Below are 26,713 nucleotides of genomic sequence, written 5' to 3'. Positions count from 1 at the left end.
GGTAATTAGCGATTAACATGTAACTTTGTAATTCTATTCTGAAATGACTCTAAAAAAGATTCAAAGATCCGAGTCAGTAAAATGATCCGAACTTCCCATCACTGATCCACTGAATATCCATATCCATAAAGATTTCATGGTGTTATTCCAGTCATGGTTAATGCAGTTGTTAAAGTTAATAAGCAATCTATCATGGAGCAGGAAACAGTATTCAGATATCCACGATTACTCCACTTATTTCACTGTTCTTTTATTTACTCACTTATCCTAAAATAAACTTTTTGGAATCTAGACAACATTTTGTAGCACGCCTTTTCAACAATACAATATAATAAAATGTTCTCCCCGTGTCTATCTGGGTTCCCTCTAGGTTTTTCTGGTTTTATCCCACCTCATAAAGCATGCCAGTAAGAGAACTGGCAACCCTAAACTGCCACTAGGTGTACATGAGTAGGTGAATGTGTGTAATCTGCCCTTTGTTGGACTTTATTTCCACCTCGAGACTAGCGTTCCTGGGATAAGCTCCAGATTCACAGTGACCTCGACCGGGATAAAGCAATTACTGAAGATAAATGAGTTTAAAGATGAATTTTAAACAAGCTTGATTGCTTATTTTGGCCTGTTACATTTTTATTGCAACCTAATGATAGATAGATAGATAGATAGATAGATAGATAGATAGATAGATAGATAGATAGATAGATAGATAGATAGATAGATAGATAGATAGATAGATAGATAATTGTCTGTTTTGGGCAGATTTACACCATTAATGTGTGTAGTATGATTTATATATTTCATTCTAAATATAAATAAATCATTAGTCCTAGGTTATACCAAGCAAGTCAAAGGCTAAAAATTCATTTCACTGGATGCATTTCAATCACAGTTGCACTCCGGGGAGAATAACACACAGGCAGCAAAATGAATTATGGGTACTTGGTATATTTGCCATGCTTCATCATTCATCATGACATTAACCTATTCCATTGCCTTATGGCACAGGTTCCCATTTTTGGGCCTGAAGTACCCAATGTTCTGCACATTTCCCTTCTCCGAACATACCTAATTCAAACAATTAGATAAGTATCAGCTCTTCCTGAGTTGAAATTGGTGTAATAAAGCAAAGAAAACAGGTCAGGGGATACTTCAGGACCAGGGTGGGGAACCTGTACTTAATGGGATTGCATTAGCATGTGGGATTTTTCACTGCTCTATCCAAACAGCAAATCCAACACGTTATTATGAAGTGAATGTGCTTGACGTTTTCTGCTTCCTAGGTTTTAATTGGTAAAGGCTGAGTGCAGTCACGTGGTGCAATCAGTAGTAATGATTCGCACCCTTGCATGATTACCACGAGGCATACAAAAAGGGCACAGACACAAAGCTCAGCAAGCGTGAGGAGAACTTTTGCTTAATCAGTGAGAAACGATGGCTTCTTCAGGCCTGCAGATTTTGGGCTTGGCGCTGGCATTCCTCGGCTTGCTCGGGGATATCGTTATCTGCGCTCTGCCTATGTGGCGGGTGACGGCCTTCATAGGGCAGAACATCGTGACCGCGCAGACCTTCTGGGAGGGCCTGTGGATGAACTGTGTGATGCAGAGCACAGGACAGATGCAGTGCAAGGTCTATGACTCCATGTTGGCTCTGCCCCAGGACCTGCAGGCCGCGCGCGCTCTCGTGGTCATCTCCATCCTCCTGACGCTCTTCGGTCTGCTGCTGGCGGTCGCTGGGGGAAAGTGCACGAACTGCATCGAGGACGAAGCCACCAAGGCGCGGGTGTCCGTGGCGGCTGGAGTGTTCTTCCTGGTCGGCGGAGTTCTGTGCCTGATTCCTGTGTGCTGGTCGGCTCATACCGTGATCCTGGACTTCTACAACCCTACGCTGGCAGATGCACAGAAGCGCGAGCTCGGCGCGTCGCTCTTCATCGGCTGGGGCGCCGCCGCTTTGCTGCTGCTCGGAGGCGCGCTCTTCTGCTGTCAGTGTCCCAAGAATGACCACCAAGGAGGTTATTCAGCCAAATACACAGCGCCGAGGTCAAACGCGCACGGTGGTGGCAACTATGTGTAGATCTAACGAACGCTTCAGTCCTGACTGACCTTGATGTGTCTATGTGTTTTTTTTTTTTATTTAAATTTTTTTTTAAACTAAATAAAAGCTCATATTTTATTAATTCTGTCCTTTGTCCTGCCTTGGGATTTAGAGAAACCTCAATTACAAGCTTTAAGATTAGGTGAGAAGATGCATGTCCTCCTGTGCATAAAACCAGTCAAACGTTAAATATTTGTAATGGCATTTCTTTCTGAGCTGAGTGGGATTTGTAGCTTGCTTAATTAGTGACCAGACTAAATTTAGCTGTAATTATCTTCAGCTGTAAACTACTTGCTGACCTTTTAAGTGTGACGGGTCTGTGTAACTCATGTGGCAGTGCCTTGGCTTGTGCTACTTGGCTCTAAAAGGTGTCTTAACTTAGATTTTCAACCAGTTTGTTTTAAATTAAACTTTATTGAACTGTTTTTGACAAGGAAACTATTTTCCTAAGCCTAAATGCTCTGCTTGGTCTGTGTGTAGGTAAAGGCAGTCAGATTCTGGAGTTTATGGTTGTTTTTATACAAACCAGGAAGCAAAATACAAACACCCTTCCTCTGAATTCTCATGAGTCACTAATCTTTCTTTTCTGTCTGATAAAGGGCAGAATTCTGCCCCATAGTGATTTGAGCAGGCTGGGTTTTTTGTGTTTAATTGGTAAATGTTTGTTCCGCTTTTAAATAGATGCTTTTGCATGTCCAGTTAAGTACCAAAGTAGAGCCCTAGCTGTAAATTAAATGCTTCCATACATTTTAAAACCTGCTGTGTCCACTTTGATCATCCATTTTAAGGTCACAGGAACAGGAGAGGAGTTTTGATACCTGGCTTTTTGGGATGAACAATGAAGTCTTTTCATTCAGCTCCATTCCCACCCTCTCCAAGCTGCTCTTGTGTTCTCCCTTTTTATAGTGCACACATACTTGTTTGCTCTGTGTGTGTCTCTCTCTCTCTCCTGCCCCCTCTCTTGCGCTTGCTCTCTTTCTCTCAAAAACAAGCTTACAATAAAGAATCAAGTCAAGCAGGAAACTGGAGTCCCGATAAACATAAACTCCACCCCTTCCTTCCTGCCAGTCTTTTAACACAACTTTTCCAAAGCGAATCGTTCTCACGGCTGCATAATTTTTATATCTCATGCATATTTTGTTGTAAAAAGCTGAAAGGAAAAGACTGGGATATTTGACAGAGATGGGACAGCAACTCTTGGCAACTTTCCTGGCATTACTGGGCTTCGTTGGAACCATCCTGGTAGCCGCTCTGCCCATGTGGAAGATGTCGGCCTTCTTGGGAGCTAACATTGTGACGGCGCAGATTTTCTGGGAAGGCTTGTGGATGAACTGCGTGCTGCAGAGCACTGGACACATGCAGTGCAAGGCATATGACTCTATACTGGCTCTACCTCAATACCTCCAGGGCACCAGGGCCTTGATCTGCTTCTCCCTCGCTACTGCCGTTGTGGCCATTGGCTTAATGGTTGTCGGTGCCAGATGTACCAACTTCTTTCGTGATGATTGGAATAAGAAAGCCAAAATTGGTATAGTAGCTGGGGTGGTCTACATCATCGCAGGGATTCTGTGCTTGATCGCTGTTAGCTGGTCAGCACATATCATCATCCAGGGCTTCTACAATCCTCAGGTCATCGCAGCAGGAAAGGGAGAGTTGGGGGCCTGCATCTATATTGGATGGGTAGCTGGATTCCTCCTAGTTTTGGGGGGTGGACTATTTATCAGCACATACTCCAACAGCTGCTGAGCTTTAGAACAGACATGTAATTTAAGTGTGTGTGTGTGTGTGTGTGAAGTGCATAAAGAATGAAGGAACATTTTCTTACAGACTGATTGTTTAACAAAATTCATTTTGCCTATTTATGGAGATCTGTTAAAGAGAACTGATTCAATTAATATGACCATGGAGACACACTAAGACTCTATTTTATTCATTCATTCATCTTCACTAAGCACTTTTTCCCGGTGGTGAACGTGAGGATGGAATATACCCTGAACTGAAAGTCAAGAGACATCACAGAGCAAATACTGAAACTTTATAAAGACATTTCAGCTGCTTTTATTTCAGGCTACATGACCTTTAAAAAATCACTTTCTGTCAGATTTCGATTAAAGCATCGTTTCAGTTTCTAAAATGGTTCTTTGATGGTTTCTTGGGAAACTAAGGATGGTTGGATTCTTGAAAAAGCTCAACATAAAAGCCTTTCTATTAGTGAAACACTCTTTAAGGGTTCCCTCAGGGGGACACTTGAAGAACCCAGCTCTCCAGTTGGGAGTTAATTTTTTTCCCAAGAATGTATGTCTTTTAATGTGGAGTATAATTACACAGAAGTTCTAATAACACTTTGTAATATTTAGCAAAGTTCTACTCACATTTCTATACTTGTTTCTATAAAATGATTGTGTATGTAATTCTGACACTGCATTAAATCTGTGCATTAATGTCCATGAAATCTCACACTATACTTTTAAAGGCATCATATATTCACTCACTCAAGGATGCATCGATACTAATTTTTACACCAGCTTAATAAAGTTCAGCCTGTTGAGTATGTAAAGGACATCAGACACTTCAATTCTGACAGAACAGAGTTTTTTCTACAAGACGAGTTCTAGTTATGTTAGTATCTCTTTCACCGGTGTAAACACTTACACAGATACAGTTAGAAGCTCATATAGATATTGTTATTAGTATTTTTAATATTAAGCCTTTTCTCTTCTCAAAAATATCACAAAAATAAAAAATATAATGTAGCCGTAGAGTGATTCTGTCCATGCAGCTGAGATGCACCTACGCATATTCTGCAGTAATTTGAAGTACTGAAATGGGTTCCTGATGGATACTACATATACAATTTGTAAATTTGTTTGATTTATCAGTAAGGTAGGTTATGTTAAAAGGGAAATGTTGGGGTGGTGTTGAGACCAGAGACTGATACTGATGCTCTTGTCCTACATGGTGCTCTGTGGGCTCCACCATCATCTACATACACTATATTGCCAAAAGTTTTGGGACACCCCTCCAAATCATTGAATTCAGGTGTTGTTTTTCAGGGGTTGGGCTCGGCCCCTTAGTTCCAGTGAAAGGAACTCTTAATGCTTCAGCTTCATACCAAGACATTTTGGACAATTTCATGCTCTTTGTGGGAACAGTTTGGGGATGACCCCTTCCTGTTCCAACATGACTGCACACCAGTGACCAAAGCAAGGTCCATAAAGACATGGATGAGTGAGTTTTTCCAAGCAATTTTCCAGATCAAAGGCCTTTTCATCTTCTGGTTTGTCTGTTAGATGAGAAGCTACTTTTATTTGTCTTATTGTCTTCAAGAGGAAAAAAAGGGAGTCAGGTGTAGGTGCAACTGTTTGTACAACCGTTTATACACATGTGGACAAAATTGTTGGCGCCCACATTAAAGAAAGAAAAATGCACAACAATAACTGAAATAATTTACATAACAGACAAAAGTAATAATAAATAAAAATGTATTGAAAATTTACTAATGAAAATCAGACATTGCTTTTGAATTGTGGTTCAACAGAAGTAATTAAAAAAAGAAACTGATGAAACAAAAATAATGGTACCCCTAGAAAACATTGAAAATAATTTGACCAGGACAGGTCAATCTAAAGTGTGTCCTGTTATCAGCTTCACAGGTCTCTTCAACCTCGTAATCAGTCAGTCTGCCTATTTAAAGTGTTAAGTGGTCACTGTGCTGTTTGGTATCATGATATGCACCACACTGAACATGGACCACAGAAAGCTAAGAAGAGAGTTGTTTCAGGAGATTAGAAGGAAAACTGTAGACAAGCATGTTAAAGGTGAAGGCTATAAGACTATCTCCAAGCAGCTTTGATGTTCCTGTGATTACAGTTGCACATATTCTGAAGTGTTAGGTCCAAGGGACTGTAGCCAACCTCCCTGGAAAATTGATGACAAATTGAAGAGACAGATAATACGAATGGTAACCAAAGAGTCCAGAACAACTCCAAGGTCAAGGTACATTGGTGTCAGATCGCACCATCCATCTCTGCTTGAGCCAAAGTGGACTTGATGGAAGATGACTGAGGAGGACTCCACTGATGAAAACAAATTATAAAAATGTGAGACTGGAATTTGCCAAAATGCATAGTGACAAACCACAAAGCTTCTGGGAGAATGTCCTTTGGACAGATGAGACAAAACTGGAGCATTTTGGCAAGTCACATCAGCACTATGTTCACAGATGCAAAAATAAAGCATACAGAGAAAAGAAGACTGTACCTACTGTGAAACATGGAGGAGGCTTGGTGATGTTCTGGAGCTGCTTTGCTGCATCTGGCACAGGGTGTCTTGAATCTGTGCAGGGAACAATGAAACCTCAAGACTGTCAAGGCATTCTGGAGTGAAATGTGCTGCCCAGTGTCAGAAAGCTTGGTCTCAGTCGCAGGTCATGGGTCCTCCAACAAGATAATGACCAAGCTAAAAACAACCAAGAATGGCTAAGAACAAAACACTGGACTATTCTAAAGTGGCCTTCTATGAGCCCTGATCTAAGTCCTATTGAAGATCTGTGGAAAGAGCTGAACCATGCAGTCTGGAGAAGGCACTCTTCAAACCTGGAGCAGTCTGCTCACGAGGAGTGGGCCAGAATACCTGTGGACAGGTGCGGAAGTCTCACTGAGAGTTACAGAAATGGCTTGATTGCAGTGATTGCTTCAAAGGATTATGCAACAAAATATTAAGTTAAGAGTACCATCATTTTTGGTCAGTTTCATTTGATCCACGTAAGTCAGCTGGTCCTGATGGCATACTCGGACGTGTGCTCGGGACTTGTGCTGACCAACTGGTTCAAGTCTTCACTGACATTTTCAACCTGTCACTGGCCCAGGCCACTGTTCCAACATGTCTTAAGACTACAACCATCATACCAGTGCCCAAGCATTCTTGTGTGAAGTGTCTGAACGATTTCCGCTCTGTTGCACTCAGCCCCATTGTTATGAAGTGTTTTGAGAAGCTGGTTCTAAGTCACCTCGTAGCAAGTCTCCCACCTACACTGGACCCACACCAGTTTGCCTACAGCCCAAATAGGTCAACAGAGAATGCAATTTCCACTGCTCTTCATCTACCTCTCACCCACCTGGACAATAACAATACATACATTCAGATGTTGTTCATTGACTTCAGCTCTGCTTTTAATACAGTCGTCCCTAGTACACTGATCGCTAAGCTCAGTGACCTGGGTATCTGCACATCCATTTGCAGTTGGATTCTGGACTTCTTAACAAATCAACCTCAGTCTGTAAGGTTGTTGGGTAATCACATATCCTCAACCCTCATCCTGAACACCAGCATCCCACAAGGTTTGCTGTTTGCTGAGCCCACTGCTCTACTCCCTGTTCACCCATGACTGTGTTCTGCAGCATAACTCCAACATCTTCATCAAATATGCAGATGATACCACAGTTGTTGGCCGAATCAGCAACAACGATGAATTGGCCTACAGGGAGGAGATCCAAAGCCTGTCAGCATGGTGTTCCATGAACAACCTCACCCTCAATGCCACAAAGACCAAAGAGCTCATCGTGGACTTCCGGAAATCCAACAGCAGCAGACACTCCCCTATTTACATCAATGGGTCTGAAGTAGAGCGTGTCTCCAGCTTTAAGTTCCTGGATGTCCACATCTCTGCGGATCTGTTTTGGCATCTGAACACCTCAACTCTGGTTCAGAAGGCGCAACAGCGTCTTTACTTCCTGAGATGACTAAAAAAAAGTTCACGTATCCCCCATGATCCTGACCAACTTTTACCGCTGCATTATTGAGAGCAGATTGACAAGCTCCATCACAGTGTGGCATGGCAGCTCCACAGTGTTAGAAAAGAAATCACTGCAAAAAACTGCCCAACACATCATCGGCACCCAACTACATGCCATTGTGTCTCTTCACCACAGTAGATGTCTGCACAGAGTACACAAAATCATCTAGGACTCCTTCCACCCGAGTCTGCTTTTCATTAGTCAATTTTCAGTAAAATTGTATTTTATTATTTTGTTAGTTTCAAGTTATTTCAGTGACCATTGTGGGTTTTTCTTTCTTTAATGGAAGGACACCAACAATTTTGTCCATGTGTGTAACTGCTATAAAACAAGTTTTAATAGGAAGGAGTTTGTCTTGGTGGAAGTTCTACAACATTAATTGTGAATGTAAGTGGTAAAAAAAAAAAATCATTCATTTACAAATTATCATTGAGAAGTTGCTGATGGGTGTAAGGTGCCTTAGAGGTTAAAACGTTTGTTTAGCACCTGTTTGCTTAGTGTCTCCTGTTATGGACACAAAGCCAAATTTATAACCGGAAATTTAATGTTTTCTTTTCCCTACAACAGTGTTGGTAAGTTGGAAATTTCTTGTCTGAACTATCAAGTTTGACTGGAAAGGCAAAAAACTATTTTCATATAGCAAGAGCAAATGGTCATGTCAAAACAAACACACCTCCCAAGTCAGTAAAGTTTACGACAAAGCTATTCCTCTTCAAGGACAAAGCTATTTCTCTTCAAGAATATACGGCAAAATGGTATCTCAGAATTGTCAAATCCTGGGCCTCGTTCTGGCACTGATTGGATTTGTGGGCACCATCATCATCTGTGGTTTACCGGCCTGGAAGATGACGGCTTTCATCGGAGCCAACATCGTGACGTTCCAGTATTACTGGGAAGGCTTATGGATGGATTGCGTGATTCAAACCACAGGCCAGATGCAGTGCAAGGTCTACGACTCCATGCTCATTCTTCCTATCCATCTGCAGGCAGCTCGAGCCTTGATCATCGTCGCCCTTGTTTTTGGAATCATTGGAATTATTGCAACCATCATGGGTGGAAAATGCACCAATTTTGTACAGGATGAGAATGCAAAGGCTAGGATTGCCATCGCTAGTGGGATCGTCTTCATCATCACAGGGATTCTCGTTCTCATTCCAGTGTGCTGGACCACAAATGCTGTTATCAGGGAATTTTACAACCCTACCATTCCAGATGGCCAAAAGAAGGAACTGGGACCTTGCCTTTATATCGGGTTTGGAAGTGCTGCACTGCTCATTGCAGGAGGAGCTCTCCTCTGTAGCTCATGTCCACCAAACGATGAGCCTTCCTATCATGTGAAATACTCTCCTGCCAAGTCTACAATGAGCAGCAACAAGGTTTATGTGTAAGACGGACACGCATTTGGTTTTCAGGTTCCTTTAGAGGACTGGTAAAATCTTAGCACTATCCTCAAAGTCTAGCGATCTATCAGTGGTTCTCTGGTTTCAGATTCAAGAAATCACATTTAATGAATCTTGTGTAAATGATGTTAAAACCAGAAACGTAAGAAATTATGAGTTTGAAGTGAACTTTACAGATTTTTGTATACATGAATCAATTAAACATCTGTATTTTAACAGAGTATTGTAAACACCTTTAGAAATAGTAAGGCTGTTTTTGTCAATTTGCTGTTGTTGGGTGCAAGGTGGCTTAGAGGTTAGGACGTTTGTTTAGCACCTCCGAGGTTGGGGATAGAAGGATAGAATTTATATGTTCTTGTGCTTTGAAAATTTATTCTTGGCACTCTGGTTTCTTCCCCCATTACAAGTTGTTTGGTGTTACTAAATTGTCTGTAGTGTATAAATGTGTGTGATTATGCCCTGTGATATGTTGGTCCCTTGTCCAGGGTGCACCACCTTGTGCCTTGAGTCCCCTGGGAATGACCCCAGGCTCTCTGCGGCCCTGTGTAGGATAAGTGGTATAGAAAGTGGATAATGGAATAAACAGATGGATGGAGGGATGGATATTGCTGTGGTACTGTACAAGATTGCTTCATCAAAATAATTAAACAGGAAACACCTGATGAGGTCAGATTTTAATCAGATAGATAATCAACAAAAATTACAACAAACAAATAAATTAATAATTGTTTTGAAGACATCGAATGAATACTGGCAGAATCAATACTGGTTCACAAGGTCACGAAACTCTGCTGGGACGAAAGACAGAAAGAAGAGCACACAGACATTTTATTTTAATTCCAGGAAGTGGTAGGTCTTTAGACGTTGTTTGAAGATGGCCAGTGACACAGTTGTTTGGACATCTAGGGGAAGTCCATTCCACCACTTCAGTGCTAGAACAGAGAAGAAAACGTCTTGATATATACCTTACTTTAAAGTCAATGTCAACAGTATTTTCATTTTCAGTTTGCACAGATTACAGATAAACATGAATTGCGTGCCAACTAAATCTCTCACACTCATAAACATGTCATGAATGCAGCAATGGATGTTGGAAAGTCTTAGTTTCATCACTAGAACTTGGTCGCTGACAGTAAATACATTAACGGTTTTTAGTAATGTCATCAACATTCACTTTGTAGAGGAACCTAACCATAAAAGCTACCTATCTTACATAGTTTGGGTCCTACTTTTGAATATAATACATATTTTAATGCATATACAATGCAAGGGACATTTATGTGTTCCCGCAGACAGTAAACAAACACATGCTCCAATTATTGCGTCTGCTGATACGGACACAAAGCCAAAATTTATAACCAGAAATCTAACATCTTATTTTCCACAGTGTTGCTAAGTTGGAGATTTCTGATCTAAACTAAGCCATGTTTCAGGATCAGCCCATAAATGCTTCCTTTAGCCAGGTTGTGAAGATAAGCTCTGTAAACATGGTGTAGCGGAAGTGAAAGAGTTCTTGCTGTTGCATGGCGTAGCAGGAATCAAGTTTGACTGGAAAAGCAAAAAAACTAGTTTCATATAGCAAGAGCAAATGGTCATGTCATAACAAACACTCCTCCCAATTCAATAAAGTGTACGGTCAGTGAAAATCTGAGTCAGACATCACGTACGCTCACAGAGGGACAGACAAAGCAACTCCTCTTCAAGGACAAAGCTATTCCTCCTCTCTTCAAGGATATACGGCAAAATGGTATCCCAGAAATGTCAAATCCTGGGCCTCATTCTGGCACTGATTGGATTTGTGGGCACCATCGTCATCTGCGGTTTACCGGCTTGGAAGATGACGGCTTTCATTGGAGCCAACATCGTGACATTCCAGTATTACTGGGAAGGATTATGGATGGATTGTGTGGTTCAAATGACAGGCCAGATGCAGTGCAAGGTCTACGACTCCATGCTCATTCTTCCTATCCATCTGCAGGCAGCTCGAGCCTTGATCATCGTCGCCCTTGTTTTTGGAATCATTGGAATTATCGTAACCGTCATGGGTGGCAAATGCACCAATTTTGTACAGGACGAGAATGCAAAGGCTAGGATCGCCATCGCTAGTGGGATCGTCTTCATCATCACAGGGATTCTCGTTCTCATTCCAGTGTGCTGGACCACAAACGCTGTTATCAGGGAATTTTACAACCCTACCATTCCAGATGGCCAAAAGAAAGAACTGGGACCTTGCCTTTATATCGGGTTTGGAAGTGCTGCACTGCTCATTGCAGGAGGAGCTCTCCTCTGTAGCTCATGTCCACCAAACGATGAGCCTTCCTATCATGTGAAATACTCTCCTGCCAAGTCTACAATGAGCAGCAACAAGGTTTATGTGTAAGACGGACACGCATTTGGTCTTTGGGTTACTTTAAAGGACTGGTAAAATGATCGGGAAACTAAATCAAAGAACTTCTTAGCACTATCCTTTGCGTATTAGCCCAAAGTCTATTGGTCTATCAGTGGTATGTAAAGTGCTCCCAGAAATGTGTTGATGTGGAGAAATTTCACTCATATACAAAACATCATGCAACAAGAATTTTACACAAAATCAAGACTTGTAAATTGTAATCATTTTCTGTCAGCTCTTTTGTAGAATCTCGCAATCATTCGATTTAAAGAAAATTATTATGAAAGCAGCACATGCTAGAATAATATTTATAATTCAGTAATAATATTTAATTTTAATATATTAGGATTTGTTTATTTGTTAATGATGTTACTTTGCATTCTCTGGTATCAGATTCAAGAAATCTCATTTTGCTAAAATCAGAAATTATGGGTTTGAAGCGAACTTGTCAGATTTCTGTGTTCAGGAATCAATCAATCTTCTGTATTTTACACACCTTCGAAAATATTAAGGCTGTTTTTGTCAGGGGGAATCAATAAATCATTACATATTAACAATGGAAAAGAGTAATGAGCATCTCGTTATTGATAGTTATTGTTCTGTGCTTTGTATATCAGTTGCAGATGGACTATTTACTCTATCCACTTTATTAGGAACACCTGTACACCTGCACAATCATGCACTTATCCAGTCAGCCAATCAAGTAGCAGTAGCACAAAGTATAAAACCATATAGATACGGGCCAGGAGATTCAGTTACAATGATCAAAGTGGCGTCAAATGTGATCTTAATAAAAGCGATCTTAATTTTTTTGACCATAGAATGGCTGTTGGTGTCCGATAGGCCGATAGGCTGGTTTGAGTATTTCAGAAACTCCTGATACACTGGGATTATTACACAAAGCAGCCTAAAATGTTTACTCAAAATGGTGCTAAAAAAACATTCATTGGGAGGTAGTTCTGTGGGCGGAAACGTCACGGTGATGAGAACGATGAAATGAGAATGGACCAACTGGTTTGAGCTTATAGGAAAGCGACGGTTGCTCAAATAAACACGCTTTTATGACCATGACATGCAAAAAAGCATCTGAGAACGCAGGACATGTCGAGGCTTAATGTGGATGGGCTACAACAGCGGCAGATCACATGGAGTTTCAATCATCACAACCACATTCGTATTTTAATAAAGCCTTTTGTTTGAGAGGGACTTACATGCTCAAGGGCCCAGCAGTGGCAGCTTGGAGCAGTGGGGCTTGAGCTCCTAACCTAAAACTTATGCCTAGACATCTAAATACAATATAAGCGTTATTTATTAATGGACATGAAGGAGACTTTAAAGTGTGGGTTAAAAAAATGTTAAATACTGTGAGGTTTTTAAAATATGTGAGAATTCAACTGGGAATAATTGGGATTTTGGATCAAAAGCCCAATATCTTAAACACACCACTGTCCTAAAGAAGTAGTTATCTACGGTACTGTAGTCTTCCTGTCACCTTAAACCAGTCTGACCATTCTGCTCTGATCTCTATCATTCATAAGACATTTCAACCCATAGAACTGCTGCTCACTGGATGTTTTTTGTTTTTCACATTATTAATTTTAAACCCCAGACACTGTTCTGTGTAAAATAAAAAGTCCCAGATGAACAATAGTTTCTGAAATACTCCAACCAGCCCATCTGACACCAACAACCACACCATGATCACTGAGATCACACTTGTCCTCCATTCTGATGTTTGATATAAATGCTTCTTACTACATCACAACAGGAAACCAGAGTCAAATTCACTCTAAGGGGAATTCCTGTGTAATTCGTCACATATAGGTATTATTCTACCGTGCCTGAAATGGGCATTTTTGAATCCATATGTAAAAGACTCATTCTTGTTCAGTCATATACACCGATCATTATGACCACCTGCCTAATATTGTCTTGGTCCCCTGTTTGCAGGTAAAACAGTCCTGACTTGTTGAGGCATGGACTCCACTAGATCCCTGAAGGTGTGCTGTGGTATCTGGCACCAAGATGTTAGCAGCAGATCCTTTAAGTCCTCTAAAGTTGACTTAAAGGATACTTACAGGACTTAAAGGACACTTTTGATAGATACTGACCACTGCAGACCGGGAACACCCCACAAGAGCTGCAGTTTTGGAGATGCTCTGATCCAGTGGTCTACTCATCATATTTTGGCCCTTTTGGTCAAACTCGCTCAAATCCTTACACTTGTCCATTTTTCCTGTTTCTAACATCAACTTTGAGGACAAAATGTTGACTTGCTGCCCAATATATCCCACCCACTAACAGGTGCCATGATGAGGAGATCATCAGTCTTATTCACTTCACCTGGCACTGCTCACAAGGTTATACCTGATCGGTGTATAAGGCTCATATTGTAGGTATGTGTCTAGGCATAATATTTGTGGAGAAAAAGAACTGACTTTCACTATTTAAACAGTCTGTAAACAAAGACCAAGACAGACTCAATAGTGAAACACCTGCCAGAAGCATCTCATCCATTCAGCTCTTCCCCTTTCACTACCACAATGGTGGTAAGTGTCTCATCTAAACAAGGATACGTTTCAGTGATCACGTCTAATATTCAGATCAGCCATCCACCAGACCTGCATCCTTTAGCCAGGTTGTAAAAATACCAGTCAAGAAAGCCAGTCATGTTTCGCGTGACTGAAATTCTACTTTCTGGTGAATAGCGCTTTAGGAATCAAGTCTGACAGGACAAACATCTCAACTGGTTTCACACAGCGATAGCAAATGTCTATGTCAAGCAAACACTCCTCCCTGTTCACTAAAATAAACCGTCAGCTAAGTCCTGACTCAGATTTTGCATACACTCACAGAGGGACAGACAAAGCTATTCCTCTTCAAGAATATACGGCAAAATGGTATCCCAGAAATGTCAAATCCTGGGCCTCGTTCTGGCACTGATTGGATTTGTGGGCACCATCATCATCTGTGGTTTACCGGCCTGGAAGATGACGGCTTTCATCGGAGCCAATATCGTGACGTTCCAGGTCTACTGGGAAGGCTTATGGATGGATTGCGTGATTCAAACCACAGGCCAGATGCAGTGCAAGGTCTACGACTCCATGCTCATTCTTCCTATCCATCTGCAGGCAGCTCGAGCCTTGATCATCGTCGCCCTTGTTTTTGGAATCATTGGAATTATTGTAACCGTCATCGGAGGCAAATGCACCAGTTTTGTACAGGACGAGAATGCAAAGGCTAGGATCTCCATCGTTAGTGGGATCGTCTTCATCATCACAGGGATTCTCGTTCTCATTCCAGTGTGCTGGACCACAAATGCTGTTGTCAGGGAATTTTACAACCCTACCATTCCAGATGGCCAAAAGAAGGAACTGGGACCTTGCCTTTATATCGGGTTTGGAAGTGCTGCACTGCTCATTGCAGGAGGAGCTCTCCTCTGTAGCTCATGTCCACCAAACGATGAGACTCCCTATCATGTGAAATACTCTCCTGCCAAGTCTACAATGAGCAGCAACAAGGTTTATGTGTAAGACGGACACGCATTTGGTTTTCGGATGTTTTTGAGGACTGGTAAAATGATCAGACGGCAACTTAATCAAAGAACTTCTTAGCACTATAGAGTGTGTGTGTTAGTGGTTATCAGTGCTATTAAAAGTGGTAAGTGCTACTAGAAATGTAGCTTGCTATATATTGTTTCTGCTTCTGCTGTAGCAGCAACAATGTTTATGATTTGCATTTGTGAAGGAATCAGGCTTCTTGATTTGCCTGAATTACATATTACAAAAAAGTTTGGAAGTATGAAGGTAGTTTTTTTGTCAGTGGGAATTTGTATGTCATCAGTACAGAGTTGAAAATTCCTGATAACAAATAACACAATAAGCATTTTTGTTTCCATGTGACCTTGGTGGTTTTCCGTTTCCATTATTATTGTATTTGTTTTATTGTTGAGAATAAGTATGGATTTTTACTTGCATATTAGTTGCACACAAACAAGCAGATAGCATTTGTCCTGTCACTTCTGCAATATTTTCACTTTTCACACAGGATTAAAATTTGAAAGCTGCCGTGTATAAATACGTTCGGGGGTAAGGTTTGGAAGAGAAGTTATTCCTCATTTATACAGATGTCCCATTCAAGCCAACAGGAAAATTTAATGTTTATTTCCCCTCTCATTGATTAAACTAAGCTTGTGGTCATTTTTGTTATTAAGCTAAACTAAATCAGAACTATTCTCAGTCTAAGCAAGAATTTTCTAATGAGTTGAATTTACGAAATAAAAAACTCTTTTAAACAACTCTTTGTTGCCTCTGGCTTGCTCGTTGGGGTTAATATAAATTAAAACTTTGTCATTTTTATTCTGAATTTTTATATTTCTGTAAAGCTGATTCGTATGGTGGCTGAGAAGCGCACAACACAATAACAAATCCAAAAACACAACGACGAATCAGACAGAGCGTAAAAGTTCGGTATAGTTTTGTGAATGGAATTCTTCCCTCTGATTGGATGAGACATTGGTCACTCAAGATATACAGGAAGTAGGTCATTGTGTATCTAGCTTTATTTCATGTGTGGAGTTCATAACGCAACTTTAAATATTTTAAAGAAAATAACAAACAGATATATTTATCTGAAAAATTCATTCAGCTCTACTGTGAGGAAGGACGTTCATATGGTCAGTGTGATGTTGGATATACTGATAGTGTATCATGGAGTAAAGATTAGTTTATCTCTAAAAACACACCTGAAGAACACAGGAATGTTGGGAAGAGCAAACTATTCCAGATTAAAGGAGGTAAGGAGCGCTATAAGAGCAGAGCTGTGTTCATACACACACCAATCCACTTTCTACTGCTGCAGCTACTGCTGGACTTCCTGTAGATCCTGAGTGACCCATGTCTCGTCCAATCAGAGGGAAGAATTCCATTTGCAAAAACTAGACCTACCTTTTCCTGATTGTCTGAACTGTGTTTTTGGGTTTGTTATTGTGTTTTGCACTGGGCAAAATAGCTGACATGCTCAAAAACTCACCAGATCATTTCACAAGCTAATTTGCATATTCAGTGAATTTTATATCAGCCATTTAACAAATGTTAATCTGCATATATTCACTTACATGAAAAATTTTAATTACCTCTATTAAGTGACTAACAGGTTTATAAAATGATGCTGTTTCATAGAGATAAGCCTACATGTTACATGATTTGGAACCTCATATCTTGGTTAATTGCAAAAATTCTAAATAAATTCTAAATCTCATCAGTTTCAGCAAGTCAGGAAACAGACCAACAGAAATGGTTAGAGACGGTTAAAAGTGGTGATCTGTGATTGGTTATTGGATAAATAGCGTATATAAATGTCTCCCTTTTTCAATTCCTGGTATTTTCTTGCTAGTTCCAGGTCTTTTGTGTGGTTTTGAAATGTTCTTGGGCTGTATTTTGTTTCCGAAACCCGACATTCCTGGTTAAAGACAGGCCTGCTGCACTGAACAAAGGTATGTCTAAAACCTAAAACCTAAAGGATTTTGCTCTGTTGCTGACTCTCAACTGCCTGTTAGAGGGCTACTCTAAACATTCACTGGATTATAACCTGCAGCAGAAATCAAGCGTGATAAATTCTTGAGTTTATTTAGTTTGACTATAAAACACATATAGAATAGAATAGAATAGAATAGAATAGAATAGAATAGAATAGAATAGAATAGAGTGACATTTTATATCATTAGAAAATAATTGATTATACAAAAATCTGATTTACAAAAATCTAGCATTTCTGTCAAGAATTCAGACAAAGTGAAGCAGTGGTAGTGAGTGGTCAGGAAATAGACCAACAGAAATGGTTACAGACAGAATAATCCACTTTGTTTGGTTATTGGATAAAATGATGATCATTGATTGGACATTGGGTAGAATGGTGATCAGTGATTGGACATTGGGTAGAATGGTGATCATTGATTGGACATCGGGTAGAATGATGATCATTGATTGGACAGTGGATAAATGATGATCAGTGATTGGACATTGGGTAGAATGATGATCATTGATTGGACATTGGGTAGAATGGTGATCATTGATTGGACATTGGGTAGAATGGTGATCAGTGATTGGACAGTGGATAAATGATGATCAGTGATTGGACATTGGGTAGAATGGTGATTAGTGATTGGACATTGGGTAAAATGGTGATCATTGATTGGACATTGGGTAGAATGGTGATCAGTGATTGGACAGTGGATAAATGATGATCAGTGATTGGACATTGGGTAGAATGATGATCATTGATTGGACATTGGGTAGAATGGTGATCATTGATTGGACATTGGGTAGAATGGTGATCAGTGATTGGACAGTGGATAAATGATGATCAGTGATTGGACATTGGGTAGAATGGTGATTAGTGATTGGACATTGGGTAAAATGGTGATCATTGATTGGACATTGGGTAGACTGGTGATCATTGATTGGACATTGGGTAGAATGGTGATCAGTGATTGGACAGTGGATAAATGATGATCAGTGATTGGACATTGGGTAGAATGATGATCATTGATTGGACATTGGGTAGAATGATGATCATTGATTGGACATTGGGTAGAATGGTGATCATTGATTGGACATCGGGTAGAATGATGATCATTGATTGGACATTGGGTAGAATGGTGATCATTGATTGGACATCGGGTAGAATGATGATCATTGATTGGACATTGGGTAGAATGGTGATCATTGATTGGACATTGGGTAGAATGGTGATCAGTGATTGGACAGTGGATAAATGATGATCAGTGATTGGACATTGGGTAGAATGGTGATTAGTGATTGGACATTGGGTAAAATGGTGATCATTGATTGGACATTGGGTAGAATGGTGATCATTGATTGGACATTGGGTAGAATGGTGATCAGTGATTGGACAGTGGATAAATGATGATCAGTGATTGGACATTGGGTAGAATGATGATCATTGATTGGACATTGGGTAGAATGGTGATCATTGATTGGACATTGGGTAGAATGGTGATTAGTGATTGGACATTGGGTAGAATGGTGATCATTGATTGAACATCGGGTAGAATGGTGATCATTGATTGAACATCGGGTAGAATGGTGATCAGTGATTGGACATTGGGTAGAATGGTGATCAGTGATTGGACATTGGGTAGAATGGTGATCATTGATTGGACATTGGGTAGAATGGTGATCAGTGATTGGACATCGGGTAGAATGGTGATCAGTGATTTATTGGATAAAATAGTGATGTGATTGGTTATGGGATAGAATGATCATCATTGATTGGACACCGGTTATTGGATAGAATAGTGATCAGTGATTGGACATTGGATTGAGTGGTGATCAGTGATTGGACATTGGATTGAATGGTGATCAGTGATTGGACAATGGATTGAATGGTGATCAGTGATTGGACATTGGATTGAATGGTGATCAGTGATTGGACATTGGATAGAATAGTGATCAGTGATTGGACATTGGATTGAATGGTGATCAGTGATTGGACATTGGATAGAATAGTGATGAGTGATTGGACATTGGATTGAATGGTGATCAGTGATTGGACATTGGATTGAATGGTGATCAGTGATGAACCAGTGAAGGCAAAGGGTGAATCAGTCCTCTTTACTGAGGCAACAGTGAATCTGAAGTGTGAAGAACGGTTCCATGTTCATCCTTACATAAGTATTATCTTGTATGGTGAATGAATACACATTCTTAATATAGCTTATTAAAACTAATAAGGTAAGCAGTGTGTGTGTGTGTGTGTGTGTGTGTGTGTAAGGAAGCGTTTATAACAAAAATACAACATCTGAGAGAACTGGGGTTTTTTCACTTGTATGGTTTGGAAATGTCCTGAAACTTGACCAAAGTAGGTTCAGGACAAACAATCTGGATTTGTGTTTAGAGGCTCGAATTAATACTGTTGTGCATGTTGCCTTTGAATGAACAGAGAATCTGGTTTGGCTAGTAGCATGTAAGTTTAGATTTTTAAAAGGGATGGCTTGCTCAGGAGCTCACACCTCCTCTCTTATTCTCATATGCTTTAGTATGGTGTGTGTGACCTAGTACTCATATGGACACTTTACTGGCAATAGGAAAGCTGTCTGAGAGAGAGAGAGAGAGAGAGAGAGAGAGAGGGCATGCAGGCAAAGTTTCAGTGAGAAGCTTTCTAAGTGACAGGAAAGTCCGAGAAATAGTGAAGTGCAAAGACTCTCTATAGAATCAAGGTTTTAGTTAACGGCAGTTTTGACCAGAAAATAAAACATACTGCGGGTCATTTCGCTTGTTCCAGAGAGAAATGGCTTCACAGGGGATACATTTATTGGGCAGCGGTCTCGCCCTGCTTGGCTGGACAGGCGTCCTATTCTCTTGCATCTTACCCATGTGGCGCGTGACTAGCTTCGTGGGTGCTACCATTGTTACCTCTGAGATCATATGGGAAGGCATCTGGATATCCTGTGTGGTACAGAGTACCGGTCAGATGCAATGTGACCCTTATGACTCCATGCTGGCGCTCAGCTCTGATCTGAAGGCAGCTCAGATCCTCACAGTGGGATCGCTCCTGATTGGCTCATTTGGTCTCCTTCTGGCCTTCATTGGCGGAAAATGCACTCACTTCATGGACTACAATAACGGAGCTGTGAAAGGTAGAGTTGCCACTGCTGGTGGTGTGGCACTGATCATTAGTGCCCTGCTCTGTCTGATTCCTGTCACGTGGGCTACTGTCGTTGTGGTTCAGAACTTTTACAACCCGCATTTAATTGATGCCCAGCGCAGAGAGATTGGTTCAGCTATCTACATTGGCTGGGGCGCTTCCGTCCTTCTCTTATTGGGTGGTGGTATGTTCTGTAGCACTTCCTGTTCCCAGAAGGCAGAAGACAGTGGTCCTTCAGTCAGTTACAAGGTTGTCTGTTCATCTGGAGCTGAATCTAGCATACAGCAGGTCCGGGTTCACAATCCAAGCCAGGATACAGAGATACCAGCAAGGTCTGAGATCATTGATGGAGCTCCTGGCGGTCAGCAGCAGCACAAGACAACCTCTGAGGGATCCAAGAGCAAGACTTCGACCACAAAATCAGAAAAGCCCATGATAGAGTCCGAGCGAAGTGATGGGCCATCTACAAAGTCCCAGCTGAATCACACAGGCTCTGAGCGCAGCCTGGGGTCTTCTGAAACTGAGGCTGTTTCCGCTGGTCCTGAGAAGACCTACATCTGACCTGGGAAAAAAACCCTGCAACACCATCTTACTATGCACCATATACATGTCTAGATTCAACAAAGAAATAATCAGAGAATTGGACATACTAGTACAGCATTGTGTATTGACCGTAGACCATAGATGACATTTCACTGGTCTTCACTATGACCTCAGGGTGTATTGAGGGATCATGTTGTTGATCATTAATTTTCTTCTATATTTGTAAATGAGACAGATGCTTAAGCAATGACATATACACTGTAAATACAGCTCAAAGGTTTTTAGTTTAGTGTTATTGCTCTAATGCTAATGTCCAGTAACAGGGGTCTAACATAAGGGGTTCCGGCTTTTTCAATGGGGCGGGTATGGCTGTGTGTGTGTGATGATGATGATGATGATGATGTGGAGCACAGAATTGGACAGTTTGCATGTAAAGGTTTAACTTTATCAGGCTGTGTGTGTGTGTGTGTGTGTGTAATGATGATGAGGATGATGATGATGATGATGATGATGTGGAGCACAGAATTGGACAGTTTGCATGTAAAGGTTTAACTTTATCAGGCTGTGTGTGTGTGTGTGTGTGTGTGTGTGTGTAATGATGATGAGGATGATGATGATGATGATGATGTGGAGCACAGAATTGGACAGTTTGCATGTAAAGGTTCAGCGTTATCACGCTGTTTGTGTGAATAGTTATAAAGCCTTGAAAGGATTTACATTTAATGGAAAAAAGTGAGACTTTACAGAATTTAAGGATTTGGGAAGTGACCTGTACAACGTCTCTGATATGTTTCATGAAAAGAGCAATATTTAGATTAATGATTAGATTAGTATTAGATGTATTTAGTCAGTAAAGAGTGTGCAATAGATTTGTTTATTTTTATTTACACACAAATACGTTAGACCTAGAAAAAGAGTTTTTTGTTTGATTGTCAAGAAGCACCAATGGCTGCTGTCTGTTCATAGCCTAATTCCAAATAAAACCATCTCTACCCAGGTGTGTCTGAGGTTAGTGTTTGGTCGAGAAAAAAAAAGTACCCCTCTTTTGTTTCCGCCCTTCAGCTTCACCCTTTCATCACAGGCCTCTGGAGTGAAAGAAAGTCCCAGGCCAAACTGGTTTAACAGAGAGTCAGCTCCCGGAAGTCAAGGTCTCACAGCATTCAAAACACATTCAAATGGTTTCACTGCAGTGTTCTGTAACACTGTGTGTGTGTTCATTTTGCTGCGACTCACAGTGATGTGTGAAGATTATTCACTTGTTTGTCATGTGCAAATAAACTTGTTTGCATTTATTGTTTCTGTTTCATAATTCAGTATCACAGCAATCTGGAATTAGAGTAGATTTAGAGTATAATAGATTTCACTGCAGTCTAAACTGCTCTAGTGTGTCAGAATGCGTGTGTTTAAAATATAAAGGTTTATCAGATATCTGAGCTGCTTTTCTTTTGTTAGGAAGATGTTTTTGGGTGCAGACAGATAATAAGGTATAGAGAATGGCTTTGGCTTCTGAAGATATCGTCTCATCCAGATGTGGGAAATAAGCTTCCATTCAATTTTAGCTTTATTTGTAGGGAGCTTTTAATCATGGACATCGTCACAGAGCAGCTTCATGGACATATAAAACTCCAGGATCGATTTTAGATGTACCCCTAAGGAACATCTTTGTATAATTGATCTATTCCATCTTTATATCGAAATAGACAGAGATAGTACAGATGTGACACGGGATTGGGAGACTTGTTAGAAACTGGGATTTTATGATGTAGTAAGGCTGCCACCTAGTGATGGGATAAAAAGAACTCCTAATATTATATTGTCAAAAGTTTTGGGACACCCCTCCAAATCATACCAAGACATTTTGGACAATTTCATGCTCTTTGTGGGAACAGTTTGGGGATGACCCCTTCCTGTTCCAACATGACTGCACACCAGTGACCAAAGCAAGGTCCATAAAGACATGGATAAGCGAGTTTGGTGTGGAGGAACTTGACTGGCCTGCAGAGAGTCCTGACCTCAACCCCATAGAACACCTTTGGGATGAATTAGAGCGGAGACTGTGAGCCAGACCTTCTCGTCCAACATCAGTGCCTGACCTCACAAATTCCCATAAACGTCACATAAAACCTTTTTGTGATTTTGGTCATCCTCTCCTTTTCTCTCTGAGACACTCATGTTTCTGCTCAGATCTCAGCATGTCTGGTATCATGGACAGCGGCTCCTCAGCTGTAACTTAATCCCAGGAAAACTACACTGCTGTTCATCCCAGGAGATTCATATCCTTTCTCTCTCTCTGTCTCTGTCTCTGATCTCACCTTCTGTCACTGCATGCAACCCATTAGGGGTAACCATGGACAATTGACTGTCCTTCTCTTCTCACAGTGCTAATCTGACACACTCATGCCTGTTTCTTGTTCACAGCATCAGAAGCTATTTTCCATTTCTATCTAAGCAGGCCACTCAGGTGCTTGTCCAGTCCCTTCTTATTTCATTGTCTATAAATGAAACGTTGCTATAGAATTGCTAACACATTAGAAAAAGTGCCAGAAAATAAACCTTGTAGCTGGCACTGCTCTCTGTGCTGCTGTTATTGGAAACTAATCAACACCTTATGAAGAGTTGTGGTATAAAATTATTTATTATTCATTTCAACCTCAAATTATTATTTTTATTACCAATGTAGTATCTCATTTTTGAACTGTTTCAATGTTAAATAGTAGGTCACCAGTAGGTCATGAATTCTGGGACTTGTATAATAAGCCAAATAAGATTCATGTGTCTCTCATTGCCGTGTCCCGGGTTCGATTCCCAGGCAGGGAGCTAATCCAGCCACTGAAGAGTTAACTCTCAGTGCCGGTCTCAAGCCCGGATGAAATAGGAGGGTTGCATCAGGAAGATCATCTGTCATAAAAACTGTGCCAAATCAAAGCAAGTGGACCAAATGATCCGAAATGAAGGTGACCCAGAACAGGAAGCAGCCGAAAGAACAACAATGACATTTAAAGATTCACGTGTACAATTTATTATATTTGGTTTTTCTGCCAGCTCCTAAAACTATCTGTATTTAAAAAGCTTTCTGATAGAGATAAACAACTCCAGGAATGTATCCACACTCGTGTTCGGACACAGCCTTCTCCCACTCGTCCACTACACTGACAGCGACACGACTCCATTTCTTTTCTTCCTCCATCGCTTGAATCACACGTTCCAGCTCAGCTTTGTACTCGAAGTTATCAGCATTCCCTCTTGTAGTCATGCAGACATAGCCACCTGTAGCAAAAACACAATTTGGTCCAGATTTCCCAACCTCATAAACATTATGTAACATGTCTGAACGTGAGAACATACACTATAATGGACATCATGTGAATGGGCATGCATTAGGAGGTTCTTACCTGGCTTGGTGGCTTGCCAGAGCTCCTTGATAATCTCCACTGCCACATTCCCAATACTCAGAGCTCCCACAATCACTACAACATCATATGACTCTATGATGATAAATAAGAGTGATCTTAGTGAAACATCTACTAGTCCTGAACAGTGCTGGAAGTACTGTGAGTACCAATAATCTGAGTAGACTACACCTTATAAGACTAATCAGATCTGTCACTTTTATTGGATTGTCTGTTTCTGTTTTTGATAGCAGTGAATTTCCTGCTTATGCAATTGCACTTTGTGGCCAAATAGAATCCAGTTATTGAAGAGAAATCATCTTGTGTCTCCCAGGTGAGGATGGGCTCTGGGGTGTCTGGTTCCTCTAAAGGTTTCTTCCTTAGATCATATAAGAGTTTTTCATTGCCTCTGATTTGCTCATTAGGAATAAATTAAAAATTGATCAGTTTATATGCTGAATCTATTTACTTCTTTTAAAGCTGATTTATGACCCTTATTAAAAGCACTATACAAACAAAACTGAATTGAATTGAATTAACTCATGCTGTTTCACCTTCCAGGAAAAGGTACATTCTTAAAGTCACATGACAAAGGTGAACTCATTATGTGTAATTATCTGAAGGCAAACTGTTTTCACCAAAACTAATTTAAGGCTTTTATGGGAACAGGGTTGAATACTTATTCAATCACTTTTTTTTTTTTTTAATTTATAAATCATTTTGAAAACTATATTCATTTTCTCTCCCTTTTCAGTACTGTAGGCTATTTAATGTAAATTCATTACCCAATTAAAGGGCATTTAACTTCCAGGTTATAACACTACAAAGTAAATGTATGAGGGGTGAATAGTTAATGCACTGCATTTTTATGACATATGTAATGATAGACTGTAATGAGAGATGTAAATAAATCCTACATGATTTACGACTCAGTATCCAGTCATTTTATGGGGAATGATGACTGTCTATTATAAAAACATAATCTTGTCATTACACATGAAAGTCAAACCCACGTTTCTGATGATGTGATCACGTTTGTTTACTTGATGTTCTGCAAATCCCAGGTTTAATTAGTCAGTATTACTGGATTGAACTCCTGATTCCTGAGCTTAATTTGAAAGGGTTTTATTCTGGGAACATGTTGTAGTGTGGGTGGTCTGATTAAGAATCCATCCTGTCACAATTTCAATATCAGTTAAGGATTGTATACAAGGCCTTTTTTACCATCTTGCACAGGCAAGGGATCCTCACACAGCATGCAGTGCTTAAGCTCCTGGTAAAGGCCTGTTTCCTTGGCCAGACTTAACATTTTCTCGCTTCCGTCCACTCCCACGAAGTGGCAAAATCCCATTTTCTTTAACTGCACAAAGACAACAATTCACTTAAATAGTCTATCAAGTACATCATGTGAAACAAAAGCAGACAGAAAGAACATAAAAACCATATTAACACATGAAAATGGTTCTCCTACATTTCGAGAGACCAGCCCTGTCCCACATGCCACATCCAGAATAACGGCTCTCTCTTTCTCTCTGGTGAAGTGTGAAGCAATGCATTCTGCAGCTAAGAAAGGAGCACGGTACTCCAACATGGCCACATCCTTTAAAAACAATTTTAAATACATTCATTGCAGGTTCAGTAGTGAGAGCAGCTTCTAAAAGTGTGAAAAGTGTGTGCTTTTGTATAGTCACCTCTTCATAGCTCTCAGCCCAGGAGTTGTAGAACGCAACCTTCTCCTTGGACCCTGTGCCTTTATGAGCTGAAAGAACTGTATTCCTCATATCTGTGAAGGTCCTGGTCCCGGCCATAACTTCTTTTTTGGTCAGACGCTCAGTCTACTGCACAGAAGAGCCCATGGTGGTTGAGCATAAACAGAGTGTTAATGAAGTGTTGAGGAGTCAGATGTTATTCATAATCACAATTCTTGATTTGCCTAATGAGTTCATTAAAGACTTAATTAAGTCAATTAAGTTCTGAAACTTTAACTAGAAGGGTCACAATCACAGTTATTAATGTTCTGTTTTAGGTTAATCAAATATAGTGTACCTGCTGCAGCAGTGGTATTTATTTGCTTAAAGCCTGTCTCTTTTCTCTCACTTGAGGCTAATAAGACACAAAAATGCAGCTTGTCATATTATATTGAAGTAAAAAACTGACTGTTAAACCGTGGTTACACTGGAGACTCCTTCCATATAAAATGTTAATTAAGCATTTACAACGAGCACACTAATATTAACCTGTGATTTGCTTCCTGTTGTTCAACATGTGTTCATGCTTTTCTCTTATTTTAGCCTTGAGCCTTATCCCCATGGTTTTGAGTCTGCCCTCTGCACACGCACCTCGGTATAAAAGTCTATGGATTGTTCGGGCTTTCTGTCTGTACAGTAAACTATTTCTTTGACCATACCCTGGCTCTTAGTCTCCAGTTTCTGATCGATC

The 26,713-nt window shown here is 40.4% G+C and overlaps 5 protein-coding genes across 5 annotated transcripts; 4 read left to right on the top strand and 1 right to left on the bottom strand.

Annotated features, from left to right (window-relative positions):
• Positions 1–1,406: 1,406 nt before the first annotated feature.
• On the top strand, positions 1,407–3,915 carry LOC131369126 (claudin-like protein ZF-A89). Its single transcript, XM_058415587.1, has 2 exons — positions 1,407–1,916; positions 3,255–3,915. The coding sequence occupies exons 1-2, from the start codon at positions 1,432–1,434 to the stop codon at positions 3,835–3,837; spliced, it is 1,068 nt and encodes a 355-aa protein (XP_058271570.1). The 5' UTR covers positions 1,407–1,431; the 3' UTR covers positions 3,838–3,915.
• A 4,693-nt stretch (positions 3,916–8,608) lies between these two features.
• On the top strand, positions 8,609–12,213 carry LOC131369446 (claudin-4-like). Its single transcript, XM_058416094.1, has 2 exons — positions 8,609–9,138; positions 11,018–12,213. Exons 1-2 carry the CDS (start codon positions 8,639–8,641, stop codon positions 11,664–11,666), a joined length of 1,149 nt encoding a protein of 382 aa, XP_058272077.1. The 5' UTR covers positions 8,609–8,638; the 3' UTR covers positions 11,667–12,213.
• A 2,184-nt stretch (positions 12,214–14,397) lies between these two features.
• Positions 14,398–15,947, top strand: LOC131369445 (claudin-4-like). Its single transcript, XM_058416093.1, has one exon. The coding sequence runs from the start codon at positions 14,573–14,575 to the stop codon at positions 15,206–15,208; it is 636 nt and encodes a 211-aa protein (XP_058272076.1). The 5' UTR covers positions 14,398–14,572; the 3' UTR covers positions 15,209–15,947.
• Positions 15,948–19,985: 4,038 nt separating this feature from the next.
• Positions 19,986–20,926, top strand: LOC131369253 (claudin-4-like). Its single transcript, XM_058415783.1, has one exon. It carries the CDS (start codon positions 19,986–19,988, stop codon positions 20,901–20,903), a length of 918 nt encoding a protein of 305 aa, XP_058271766.1. The 3' UTR covers positions 20,904–20,926.
• A 3,020-nt stretch (positions 20,927–23,946) lies between these two features.
• LOC131368736 (methyltransferase-like protein 27) lies at positions 23,947–26,109 on the bottom strand. Its single transcript, XM_058414820.1, has 5 exons — positions 25,966–26,109; positions 25,746–25,874; positions 25,499–25,634; positions 24,278–24,370; positions 23,947–24,152 (listed from the first exon to the last, which is right to left on the bottom strand). Exons 1-5 carry the CDS (start codon positions 26,080–26,082, stop codon positions 23,947–23,949), a joined length of 681 nt encoding a protein of 226 aa, XP_058270803.1. The 5' UTR covers positions 26,083–26,109.
• Positions 26,110–26,713: the final 604 nt, after the last annotated feature.

The sequence above is a fragment of the Hemibagrus wyckioides genome, linkage group LG18 (genome assembly GCF_019097595.1).
Source record: "Hemibagrus wyckioides isolate EC202008001 linkage group LG18, SWU_Hwy_1.0, whole genome shotgun sequence".
NCBI classification, from domain to species: Eukaryota; Metazoa; Chordata; class Actinopteri; order Siluriformes; family Bagridae; genus Hemibagrus; species Hemibagrus wyckioides.
The sequence above is the reverse complement of the archived record's forward strand: the minus strand, read 5'-3'. Positions and strand labels throughout refer to the sequence as shown.